This window comes from Sciurus carolinensis, chromosome 1 (assembly GCF_902686445.1).
Source record: "Sciurus carolinensis chromosome 1, mSciCar1.2, whole genome shotgun sequence".
NCBI classification, from domain to species: Eukaryota; Metazoa; Chordata; class Mammalia; order Rodentia; family Sciuridae; genus Sciurus; species Sciurus carolinensis.
In genome coordinates this window covers 185876470-185890290 of record NC_062213.1, presented here as the reverse complement: position 1 = coordinate 185890290, position 13821 = coordinate 185876470, and the positions used below count along the sequence as shown (strand labels likewise).

At 37.8% G+C, this 13821-nt stretch overlaps 1 protein-coding gene across 4 annotated transcripts in view; it reads left to right on the top strand.

Moving 5' to 3' along the window:
* Positions 1 to 13821, top strand: part of Zbtb8a (zinc finger and BTB domain containing 8A) — a 47159-nt gene that overhangs the window by 18596 nt on the left and 14742 nt on the right. For 3 of the 4 annotated variants that reach the window (XM_047539598.1, XM_047539590.1, XM_047539618.1), the window contains one exon: positions 3518 to 3581. The exons of the other annotated variant lie outside the window; for it this stretch is intronic. In XM_047539598.1, coding sequence (XP_047395554.1) covers positions 3556 to 3581 — 26 coding nt within the window. In that variant the 5' untranslated portion in view covers positions 3518 to 3555. The remainder of the gene's footprint in view (positions 1 to 3517; positions 3582 to 13821) is intronic. 4 annotated transcript variants of the gene reach the window in all.

Genomic DNA, 13821 nt, shown 5'->3' with positions numbered 1-13821 from the left:
TGTAATCCCAGTGACTTGGGAAGCTGAGGCAGGAGAATTGCAACTTCAAGGTCAGCCTCAGCAACTAAGTGAGACCCTGTCTCAAAATAAAATATAAAAAGGGCTGATGATGTGGCTTAGTGTTTAAACATCCCTGGTTTTAATCCCTTGTATCCCCCAAAAAAGAACAGATGATCACTTGAAAAATACAGAAAAAGAAAGAAAAATGTAAATTCCTAAAATTCTACCACTCAGCAGTTATTCACTACTAACATTTTGTTATAAATCTTGCAGTAATTTGTGTGCATGTGTATCTTTAACAAAATAAGACTGATATCAATAGTTTTTGTGTGCTTCCTTTTCATTAAACATTATATTGTTAATATTTTTCTTGCTAAATGCTCTCCAAAAACATAATTTTTAAAAGGCTGAATAATTTTCCATCAAATGCATCATCATTTATGTAACATTTTTGTCTATCTTACTTGTTTTTTTAGAGTAGTTCAAAGTGAGGTTCTGGTCCATTACAGTGGCACACACCGGTAATCCTAGTGACTCAGGAGGCAGAGGCAGGAGGATCACAAGTTCAAGGCCAGCCTCAGCAACTTAGCTCAAAATAAAAAATAAAAAGAACTGAGTTTGTAGCTGAAAGGTAAAGTGCCCTGGGTTCAATCCCTAGTACTGCCAAAAAAAAAAAGAAAGAAAGGTGAGATTCTAGAGTCAAACTGCCTGGGTTCAGATCTTTTCTTTACTAGCTGTTGGTTAGATGTCCTCAGAGAAGTTTACTCTCTGAACTTTTGCTTCTTCATCTGTAAAATGGGGATATTGTTAATCTGTACTTCGTAGTTGTGAGGAGAATTGTGGGCATTACTTGAAGTACTTAGATTGGTGTCTTACAGTATGTGCTCAATAAGTATTCAAAATTTCCCTAACTTTTGAGATTATCAGTAACATTATAGTGAACTTGCTTTGACTACCTTTCTATTTTCTTAAAACGAATCCCCAGAATTAGAAGTATTGGGCCAAGGATGTAAATATTTTTTTAGCTCTTTAAGTGGGAATACCAAAACAATTCTAGTTTTATAACAACTATACCCTTCCTTATTAGCAATGTAGGATAATGCCATCTCTTTTTTTTTTTTTTTTTTTTTTTTTTTTTTTGTGGTGCCAGGAATTGAACCCAGGGCCTTGTGCATGCAAAACAAGCACTCCACCAACTGAGCTATTCCCCAGCCCAGGATAATGCCATCTCATCAAACTCTGATCATCACTTATTAAAATCTTTCGAGCTGCTGGGCATGGTGGTACACACCTCTAATACCAGCACTTGGGAAATTCGAGGCTGGAGATTACAAGTTCGAGGTCAGCCTGGGCAATTTAGCTGAGAATCCCAGCAACTTGGCGAGACCCTGTCTCAAAATAAAGAGCCAGATGTAGCTCAGTGGTGAAGTACCCCTAAGTTCAATTCCCAATCCCGCCCCCCACACCAAAAAAAAAAGTTGAAGAAATAATTCCAGGGATCAGAAAAATGCAGCAATAACAAGTTCAGCAATACTAAGTTGGAAACACATTGAGTTTGAAGTATCTTCTGCCTCTTATTGGTGATCGATGATAATAATGGCAGCAGCTCACAGGCAGCTACCATATGCCAGGTGACTGTTTGCAGTTACAATGTCTTCTTGAGTCTTTCTGGTCCCCTCAGGTGCTGCAGTCTTGCAGCTCTTGTTTGCTGGTGAGGAGATGGTAGTGTAGACTGCAGCAGAGCAGGGTTTAAATCCATTCTGTTTGATCTCATATCCCTTGTGTTTGTCCACTGTTATTTCTGTTGCTTCCAAGTCCTGCTCATTCTGCCTCCTTGACGCCTTTCCATCCCTACCTCCATCTACCTCAGTTCCTACCCCACCTTTTTTGCCTGCATTGCAGCTGCCTCCTGCCTGGTTCTACTGCTGTGTTCTTACTCTTCTGCAGTCTGATCAATGCCAAGTTGCCTCTTTCCTCTGCATAAAACCCTTTAGTGGCCCCCCAGTGTGTACAGGGTTAAGTCCAAATTCTGTAACAAGGCAAACTGTACCACCTCCACTTTCTCCATCTCTTGCCTCTGGTGCTCTGGCCACACTGAACAGCATACTTCATTTTCTGAACACACCTATCTGTTCAATATCTGTTCACCTCTGCTTAAATGATTTCCTCTGCCTGGAACGCTCTTCCTTTCTCTTGGCGAAAGCCTGCTTGCCTTTCCAGCATCAACTCCAGCCTCACCTCACCTACGAAACTTTCTGTACTAGTTTCCTAGTGCTGCTGTAACAAATTATCACAAACTGGATGGTTTAAAACAATATAAGTTTATTTTCTTTTAGTTCTGGAGGCCAGAAGTGTGAAATCAAGGGCTCAGCAGGCTGTGCTCCCTCTGAAAGCTCTGGGAAGAATCCTTCCTTCCCTCTGCCTGCTTCTGTGACTGCCAGCTGTCCTTGACACTCCTTGCCTTCCTAGCTGCGTCACTCCAGGCTCTGCTTCTGTCTTACTTGACCATCTCCCTCCGTGTGTCTTCTCTATGCCTTCATGTCTCCAGGACACTAGTCATTGACTTTAGTGGCCCTTCTTAATTGAGTTGCATCTGAACTTGATTATATTTGCAGAGGCTTTACTCACACATGAGTTCATGTTCCCGGGCATCAGGGGTTGGGACTTCTGCATATCATTTGGGGGGTTACAATTCAACCCACATCTTCCCTGCCCCTTCCCTTCTTTGTGCCCCCAAACACTTCTGCCGAATTGTCCATAACATTACACCAACTTGTTTTAACTTTGTTTTTCTTTTTTTAATGAGAGAGTGTCTCAGTCATGTCAGGATGCCCAGAGCCTCTCAAGTTGTGGGTGTTACTAATTGAATGTATCCAAGTGGGGCTGGCTCCAGTAGGCACCTGGGTGTCTGTTAATGGCTATGATGGACATGAATAATATGGAATTTTTAGTATACAGATAGTATTTGGAATTGCATGTAATTGCAGTACCAGGTTTTAGTGTTCCAGAATTCTAGTATTCTAGAATTCAGTATCCTAGAATTCTGGGCTGTTTTTAAGTACTGAAGTATTCTTAGGTATAAACTGTTATTTGGTGTTCCATGATGTAAATAATTTGTGTTTTGAGACATGCCTTTGAGTAGAGAGTTATCTACTGCATTTAGGTTTCATATCCAACAGGATACACTTTTGTTTTAAAATATATTTTTAATTGTAGATGGACACAATACCTTTATTTTATTTATTTATTTTTATGTGGTATGAGGATTGAACCCAGTGCCTCACACATGCTAGGAAAGCACTCTACCACTGAGCCACAACCCCAGCCCCCTAACAGGATACACTTTTAAAGCAGGTATACTTACTATATTTTTTCGTGTGTGTGTTTTTATTGGTGCATTATGATTACATATAATAGTGTTATTCATTGCTAGAAATTTGCATATGCACACAATATAACAATATAATTTGTTTATTTCATTCCCCACTGACTACAATGTTCTTTAACATCTTTACAGGGCTGGGATGTAGCTCATTGGTAGAGAACTTGCCCAGCATGCAAAAGAAAAAAATCCTTACAAGGTACATTTTGTTTTATTTTATTTTATTGGTGCTAGGGGTTGAACCTAGAACCTTGTATATGATAGGCAATAACACTAACCATCAGGGCTGGGAAGATAACTCAGCTGGTAGAGTGCTTGCCTCACAAGCACAAGGCCCTGAGTTCGATCCCCAGTACCGCAAAAAAAAAAAAATAATAATAACGCTAACCACTGAGATACATCCCCCATCCTTTTTTTTTAGTTTTGTGACAGGGTCTCACTAAGTTGCACAGACTGGCCTTGAACTTGCAATGCACCCACCTCAGCCTTCTGAGTAGCTGGAATTATAGGTGTACACCACTGTGCTCAGCTGATACCAGTACTTTGTTTGATACTGTGCAAAATCCATGCCAGAAAGGTCATTTTATCTCAGTTTTGCATTTGCTAATTTGAAGCCATGGGCACAGTGAGCGGACTACACGCTTGCACTGCCCTGAAGACTGCAGAGTGTGAACGGTATGAAGTGACAGCACAGACTCCTACAGCTTCTGTAGCCCAGAGCCACAAGGGCCTTAATTACTTTGCATAGTTCCTATTCCCTAGAAAATAGTGCCACAAGAAGGACTCATCCCTGGGAATTCTAGATAAATGGTATTTTACTATCCTTATTCTATTCCAGTACCAAGTTCTTCCCTGCTTTTCTAGTATGATTGATACATTTGAATTTTTAGGGGTTAGGGGTGTAGAGCAATTGGCTAACAAGGAGGAGGCCCTGAGTTTAATCCCCAATACTGGAAAAAAAAGGTTTTGGTGAACTATGATGCAACCGTAATACTCTGGCCACTTTACATCTGGGGCTGTATTAGCTGACTGGTGATGTAACATAAATGTCTTGGGTAATTGAGGCAAATTGCTTGTTTTTGACAGAATTACTCAGAAGCGGGATAAAATTCCCTATCTGCTCTTTTCCAGATACGTCTGACAAATTCTCCCCCAACCAGGCCTTTGACCTGTATCTCTTTAGGAGAATGATTTCATTTATCTGTCCTCATCTAGAAAATACTGAATATTATAAGTACATATACTCAACAGCAAAATATATCTGAAACAATTAATACACATCATGGCACCAAAAGTTTCTATCATTTTGAGGATGTCTTTAAAAAAAAAACCCAACAACTGGGTTGGGTTGTGGCTCAGTGGTAGAGCGCTTGCCTAGCATGTGTGAGGCACTAGGTTTGATCCTCAGCACCACATAAAAATAAATGAATAAATAAAGGCATTGTGTTCATCTACAACTAAAAATTAAAAAACAAAACAAAATTTTAAAAATTTTATTCCGTTAAGAAAAAAAAAAAAAGCAACAACTGTCAGATTCAGTAGCCCATGCTTATAAACCTTGGGAGGCTAAAGCAGGAGAATCACAAGTTTGAGGCCAGCCTTAGCAATTTAGTGAGACCCTGTCTTAAAATAAAATATAGGCCTGGGGATATAGCTCAGTTGGTAGAGTGCTTGCCTCGCAAGCCCAAGGCCTTGGGTTCAAATCCCCAGCACCGCAAAATAAAATAAAATAAAATATAATATAATATAAAAGGAGCTGGGCATGTAGCTCAGTGGTTAAGTGTCACTGGGTTCAATTCCCAGTACCAAGAATGCAAAACAAACACGCGAAACAAAACCTAGCAACTCGTGCTGGCATCTTACAACATAAATTGATTATTTTAGGACCTCATTGTAAGAAGCATGAATATATGTGGTATTACTTTTTTGTTGTTGTTGTTGTTGTAGATGGACATGTTGTAGCATGCCTTTATTCTATTTTTATGTGGTGCTGAGGATCGAACCCAGGGCCTCACGCATGCTAGGCAAGCACTTTCCCACTGAGCTACAGTCCCAGTCCATGGTATTACATTTAACTACAATAAAATAAAAGTGTTGAAGTTGGAAGAGTCTGCACAGATCACACAGTCTATCTCCTGCCAAGTGCATTCACCCTAAATCAGTGACATTCTACCTCTGATATAGTAGTGACATAAAAATCACCATTTTGCAAAGGGGACAGTTCTGTTGTTGAACAGCTTAAACATGATTTCTCAAAAAAAGTTTTTTTTTTTTTTCTTTTACCAAAACCCTCATTAAGAAATATATTTTATAGGGGCTAGAGGTATCTCTGTGGTAGTATTTGCCTCAGATGCATGAAACCCTAGGGGGATGTAGCTCAATGGTAAAGTACTCCTGTGTTCAATCCCCATTACCAAAAAAACAAACAAAAACTTTGCCTACCCTAAGGCAAACAGGAGATTTTTCTCCTGTTTTCTTCTAGAAATTTAACTTTTACATTCAGTTCTATGATTTATTTCAAGTTAAATTTTGTAGGGGCTGAGGTTGTGGCTCAATGGCAAAGTGCTTGCCTAGCATGTGTGAGGCACCTAGTTCATCCTCAGCACCATGTAAAAATCAATAAATAAAATAAAGGTATTGTGTTCATCTACAACTAAAAAAATTTTTTTTTTAATTTTATTTTTAGTTGTATTAGTCCACTTTCTATACTATATTTGTTACTATAACAAAGTACCTGAGGCTGGAAACTTTATAAGGAAAAGAAGTTTATTTAAATCATGGTTTTGGAGGCTAGAAAGTTCAGACAGTGTAGCACCAGTTCTATTGAGGGCTCCTTGACTGCATCGCATCTTGGCAGATGGTACCATGGTGGGAGCACGTGCAAGAGGGAGAGATCACATGGTGAAACAGTAAACCAGAGAGCAGAAAGGAGATTGTTTATAACAACTCATTCTTGCATTTGCATCCAGGGTGCCACAGAACTACCTTAATCTCTTTCCAGGGCAGCAACCCCAAGTGAGACCTAAAGACTTCCCACTAGGCTCTACCTCCTGAAGGTCCCACCTGTCACCTCTCATCACAGTGGGGACTAGTATTATCTCTTCTTTTAGGGTTTGACAGAGTTCAACACTGAAGTGGGCACAGTGACACACACCTGGGACTCAGGAGGTTGAGGCAGAAGGATGACAAGTTCTAGGCCAACCTCAGCAATTTAGTGAGAGATTGTCGCAAAATAAAAAATAAAAAGGACTGGGGATGTAGCTTGGTGGTATGGTGCCCCTGGGTTCCACCCCCAGTGCTTCCCTGACCCCTCCCCCACAAAAAAAGTCAACACTGAAGCCATTTGGGCCTAGAGTATCTTTGTTGAAAGTTTTAAAACTTAACATTTTCAGCATGATACAGTGATGCACACCTGTAATCCCAGCTAGTTCAGGAGGCTGAGGTGGGATTGCAAGTTGGAGGCCAACCTCAGCAATTTAGTGGTAGAGCATGCCTGGGTTCAGTCCCCAGTGCTGCAAAAATAAATTGTTTCCATTTCTTTAATATTTTATCATTGATTTCCTTACTTTACATGGCAGTTCAGATTTTCTATTTTTTCTAGTGTTTATTTTGATCATTATATTGCTTAAGTAATTTTTCCATTTCATTTATTTGTTAAGTTTATTGACTTTTGGTCATAATATTTTGTTTTATTATTTTATTTTTGATACTAAGAATTTAACTCAGTGTGCTTTACCACTGAGCTATATCCCAGCCCTTTTAATTTTTTAGTTGTAGGTGGACACAATACCTTTATTTATTTTTATTTTTTTTATGTGGTGCTGAGGATCGAACCCAGGGCCTCACACATGCTAGGCAAGCACACTACCCCTGAGCCACAACCCCAGCCCAACCCTTTTTATTTTTAGACAGGATCTCACTAAATTGCTTAGGGCCTCACTAAATTGCTGAGTCTGGCTTTGAACTTACAATCCTCCTGCCTCAGCCTCCTGAGCCACAAGATTACAGGCGTGCGTCACTGTGCCTGGCTTGTTTTTATTTTTTTATTTTATTTTATTTTTTTTTTGCAGTGCTGGGGATTGAACCCAGGGCCTTGTGCTTGCAAGGCAAGCACTCTACCAACTGAGCTATATCCCCCGCCCACTGTTTTTATTTTTTAATGTAGGATCTATCATGATGCTTCCCTCTTTCATCCCTGATATTGGTAATTTATGTCTTATTTCTTTTTTTTCTTGATTGATCTTGCTAGAAGTTGATCAGTTTTATTGATTTATTGATAATGGCATATAAAGTCAGTTTTTGGTTTCAATGATTTTTCTGTAGCATTTGGTCAATTTCCATTTTGCTAATTTCTCATCTTGTCTTCATTATTTCATTCCCACTACATACTTCCATTGAGTTTAATTTGATCTCCTTTTTTCCTAGCTTCTTTGGTTGAAACTTAACTCATTAATTTTTTTTTTTTTTTTTCTTGGTACTGAGGATTGAACCCCAGAGGCTCTCTACTACCAGACTTCATCCTAACTTTTTTATTTAAAACTTGTTTTATGGCCTAACCTATGATTTATCTTAGTGAATGATTGCTGTTCACTTTTTAATAATGTATAATTTGCTGTTGTATATATTCTAAATGTCAATTTAGTCAAGTTGGTTGATAGTATTGCTCAGATGTTTTATGACATTGTTTTTCCAACTTCTCTTTCTATTAATTACTTAAAGAGGAGTGTTGAAATACATAACTATAATTGTGAAATTCACTGTTTCCTCTTTCACGTCTACTATTTTTTTTATATATTTCAAAGCTTTGTTATTTGATACATAAGTACAGTTGATATATCTTCTTGTTGAATTAATCCTTTTATAATTATATCTTTTTAGCTTTGGTAATATTTCTTGTCTTAAACCTGCTTTATCTAATATTAATATTATCAGCCATTCCAGTGTGTTCATAGTATACTTTTTAATATTTGAGTCTTCCTTTTTCATCTACCTTATATGTGTGTGTGCACGTGCATGCTGGAGACTGAATCTAGGAACTCACACATGCTAAGTATGTACTCTACCACCAAGCTATGCCCCACCTCTAATAACCTATTTAAATGGAGTTTAGACTATTTGCATTTAAAGTAATTATCAGTATAGTGGAATAAAGGTACTGTCTTACTTCTTGTACTTACGCCACTATTTTTTTTCTTCCTTTCCCCCTCTCTTTCCTTATCCTACCTCAATAAAAGAACATTGAGCATTTCTTAGGATTTGGTCTCCACAATTAGCTTATTAGCTTAATCCGTTGTACTTTTAGTGCTTGCTCAAGGGGTTACAGTGTGCACTTTCCTTCATTATAATATGCATATCACTTGTCACACATCACGTTATATAGCTTGATATGTAGTAGGGTTGGCAACTCACAGCCTACAGGCCAAATCTGGAACAATGCCACGATCATTTATTACATGTCCTTAATGGCAGAATTTTTTGCTATAACGGCAGAGCTTGTGGTGCTGTTGGAGGGGTGGAAAGAAGGTAGGTCATTGGGGTATACCCTTGAAGGGGATTTGGGAACTCCCACCCCTTTCTCCCTCTCTCTCTCTTTCTCTCTCTCTCTCTCTCTCTCTCTCTCTCTCTCTCTCTCTCTCTCTGTCCCTCTCTCTGTGTCTGCTTTCTAGTCACCTTGATATGAGCAGCTTTGCTCTACCATGTGTTTCCTGCCTTACTACAGGCTTAAAGCCACAAGGCCAAGTGACCACAGACTTTTGAAACCTCTTAAGCTATGAGCCAAAATAAATCTTTCCTCCTTTTAAATTGTTTATCTCAGGCTATTTTGTCACAGCAGTGGAAAGCTGACTAATACACTTGGACTCTTAAGGTTTCGCCCTGCCTGTCCATAGGATCGTGTTCAACCCAGACTCTGGGGGACTTCTGTACAGATTTATTGATCTCTTTGCCTACATTATTGTCTCCTTTCTGGTACTCTGCCCTACAACTTATGGGCCTCATCTTCCTGAATAATAATCTCTGTCTGTTGAGTCCAGTTTGATTTCCCTTCTTTGTAACCCAATTCAGGAAGCCAAAGTTGATGGTAGGATTTACCTCACTTGATTTCTTTCTCTTGGGGATCACAGTCACACTCCATTTTCATTGTCCAAAAACTTTTTTCATGTATTTTATCCAGTTTTCTAGTTGTATAACATAGAATACCAAATCTAATACTATGTCAAAGGCTAATGAAACTTACTTTAACAGTTTTCTTATTTTTGCATTTTAAAGGTATACAATATCATCTGCAATGATTGTTTAATCCTTTTCAATATTCATACTTTATATTTAATTTTCTTGTCTAATTCATTGGCTAGATTTTCCAGAATAATGTTAAATAACAGTATTGATGTTTTCCTAGTATTTTCCCCTAAGGGTATATGGGAAATCATTTTATTGTATTTATTTTTTATTTTTTTGCAGTATTAAGGATTGAACCCAGGAGCATTGTACCACTGAGCTGCATCCTAAGCCTTTTTTATTTTTTGAGACACCAGGTCTCACTTAGTTGCCTAAACTGGTCTTGAACATGTAATCCTCCTATCTCAGCCTTCTCAGTCACTGGAATTATAGGTATCCACCACTGTGGCCAGCACAAAAACATTTTTAAAAGATAATAGTTGACTGAGGATGTGGCTTATTGGTACAGCACTTGCCTATCATGAGCAAGGTCCCAGGTTTAATCCCCACTACTGCAAAATAAATAAACAGCTGCGCACAATGTCACATACCTGTAATCCTTTGGGAGGCTGAGGTAGGAGGATTGCAAGTTCAAGGCCAGCTCCAGCAACTTATCGAGAGCCTAAGCAACTTAATGAGACCCTGTCTCAAAAAAAAAAAAAAAAAAAAAAAAGAGGGGGACTGGGATATAGTTCAGTGATAAAATGCCCCTGGGTTAAATAACCAGTTCCAATAAATAAATAGATAATAGGCAGTCAGGATTGTGTTGGGAAAAAGGACACTATCAAATGGTATTAGTGGAGCTGTAAATTCATATAATGATTTGGGAAGATAATCTGGCAGTGTCCAATTAGCAACTCTACCTCTAGGAATCTATTTCACAAATGCTCAGGTATCTATGTGTAGAATTATTTGTTGCAATATTATAAAATAAAATAATTGTGGGTCGAGGTTGTAACTCAGTGGTAGAATGCTTGTGTAGCTTGCCTAGCATGTGCAAGGACCTAGGTGCAATCTCCAGCATCGCAATACATAAAAAAATAAATTTAATTTAAAAAAATTAAAATTGTAAAGTCATGACCCACCTATCTCTTTTCGAATGAGAACAGACAAATGATTAGATTTCAACTGACAGGATATGAAAGTGAAAAGATTGGGTATTGATTTGATGTTTCTTCAGCAATATTCCCAGATGTCTTGTTTCTGCAGTTGTCTGACATGGTCCTGAATAATTCTGCCTCCGTTGGCCTAGCATGCCTGGTTTGTCTGTATTCTGGACACTCAGCAAATCTAGGTCTTTGGGCACATAATGAATATGTGAAGTCCCTAACCTCTAGCCAAGTGACTCAGTCTTTTTTATGTATTAATTTTGGAGAGGTTTGTGATTTTGAAACCCATTATTAGCTAGAAACTTGATTATATCAAATGTGGAGCAAGCTGCATCATAGACATAAGTTCTTGGGCACTAATCTATTATAATATGTTTGTATTTATAAATTTGTTACAGTACTACCATTGGTGGTTCAGTGGTAGAATTCTTTCCTGCCCTGAGTGAGACCTGGATTTGATTTCTGGCCAGTGAACTGCTCAATTTTTCCATTGGGGTTAAACTTTTTTTTTTTTTTTTTTGGTGGTGCTGGGGATTGAACCCAGGACCTTGTGTATCATAAGGCTTGCTTATACTGAGCTATATACCCAGCAAGGGGGTTAAACATTTTTTATGAAAATCACAAATTTAAAAATTTGATAGAGTACTGAATTGTGGCTAATGTATTTTTATTAAAATAACTTCTCAGCCACTTGGTATGGTCAGCACTAATGAAAGCAGGCTTAGCAGACTGCATATTCCTGAAATTAAGGGGCCTCACAAACCTATTCATATTTGTAGGCCGTGATCTCACTTTCTGCCATTATTTCATGTTCTGCTGAATAATTTTGATCCATAATGACTTACCACAAGATATATAAGTATTAAAGTTACTGCAAAACTGCTACACAGAAATCTTACTTTGGATGTTAAAATGGATATTTCACAGTGGATTGAGTCAGAGAAATACCTTCATAAAACTGACTGGCTGTTAATTAGAGATTGGTGGAGAACTTCTGACATCATGAAAGATACCATAAAAGTTACTTAGCCTGGGAAGAAATGACTCACAGCTAAGAATGAACATGGGTGAAAGAAACATCTGGAAGACTGCCATGACTTTAGGGGATATAAAGGGGGAAAAAAATCCTGCCAATATACCAACATTAGAAACTATTTAATGATATGATGAACTTGATTGCACTGATTCTATTAATGTTTCCTTATAAAAATGTGTTTTCCCTGCTAAATTGAATATTCTTATTTTTTTTATTTTTATTTTTTTAATTTTTTAAATTTTTTTTTGATCAAACCAGTTTATTGGCAGACATAAATATGCTACAATGAAACACATCATTCTGTATTTAATATACATCCAAACAAACAGCAAAAGAATATCCAATCTGAAAAAAAAAATGATGTTACTGGATGAACTAGTCTCTCTACCTGTGGACATTGTAATGGCCAGATTGTGAGAACAGGAGATCAAGAAATGATGGAGAGTTGAAGGTTGATGGAATTGTACCTGGTGGTTACCCAGCATTTGGACATTTTCAGTTAAATGAACCAATAAGTCCCTTTTAGGTTATGACACAGTTGAAATGGAACTTTCTGTTACTCAGAGCCAAAAGCATCATTACCAACATAGATAATTTTATCAAAGAAATGTGAAACATAAAATGGGAACTCAATTGTATGAAGTAAATAAGGATAAAAGTGTGTGTACATATAGAAAATAAAACACAAAGTTCTCCCTTGTTCTACCTACCCCAAATGAAAAAGTTCAGAGAGTCTGGCAAAGCTTGTAAATGACAGTCAGAATTTCTGCAAGGCTTAAGAAAAAAAAAAAGCTGTACAAATTCCTCCTGAGAGGCTCTATGGGCAACCTGGTATCAGATCCTACTTCCACTTAGTCTTTCTTTTTAAATATATTTTTGAGATGTCAATGGACATTTCTTTATTCATTTATTTTTTATGTGGTACTGAGAATTGAACCCAGTACCTCACACATGCTAGGCAAGTGCTCTACCACTGATTCACAACCCTAGCCCCCTCCACTTAATCTTAACTAAACCCAAGGCTGTCTCTTCTGCTATGATTCCTATGAAATATTTGAATAAAGAAAGTTCTGTGGTGCCTTCTTGCTTTTCTACACAAGTTTCTGTCCTGATAACCCTGCCATTATTCTTTAAGTGGCTCATGGTTTTTTTTGTTTTTTGTTTTTTGTTTTCCAATAGGTAAATTCTGTGTTTATTATACCAGGGGAGATTATACAGGTGTTGCTATTGCTCTCAAAATATGGCTGATTATAGGTTTTTCAGAAATTATCTACTTTTCTTATTCTTTTGACTAGATAATGTATCTAGGTTACAAAATTCAAAGGATGGAAATGGCACTAACTAGTAAAAATTAAATCTCCTTTCCTTCTTTTCCAGTATCCATTTTCCCTCCTTAAAACCAGTGTTCCCAGTTTCTTTTGTATTCTTTTTTTTATTATTATTTATTTATTTTTTTATTATTGTACACAAATGGGATACATGTTGTTTCTCTATTTGTACATGGCGTAAAGGCATACCATTTGTGTAATCATAAATTTACATAGGGTAATGTTTGATTCATTCTGTTATTTTTTTCCCTTCCCCCCACCCCCTTATTTTTTTTTAAATAGCCAGACAGTAGATGGGCATTCTTTTATAAAAAGACATGACAGAAATGAAAATTCAGCTGTTTCAGTGCTGAGGAACGAGGAGTTGAACTGAGAGCCTCATAAATGCTAAGCATGTGCTCGCCCACTGAGCCACCCTCAGCCCTATTGCCACTTTCATCCCTTGATTTCAAGCATGAGTATTCTAGCTGTGGGGAAAATTATAGCATCATATTTTGGTCAGTGCTTTTAAACACATATATCACATCCTATTGGATAGCATCTGATCTCTTGAGGTATATTCTCTCAGATGGGGCCATGGTGGCAGCTATGTCATGTGGTGTTTTCTTCCACATTGCGCCAGAAGTTCCAGCATCTCAGACTCATTAAAAATGGCTTACCCTCGAGTTCAAGTTGCAGTCAGTCAGTGAAACAAATTTTAGAGCCATTCCCAGGTGCCCATGCTGGCACATTAAGTCAAGAATGGCTGGT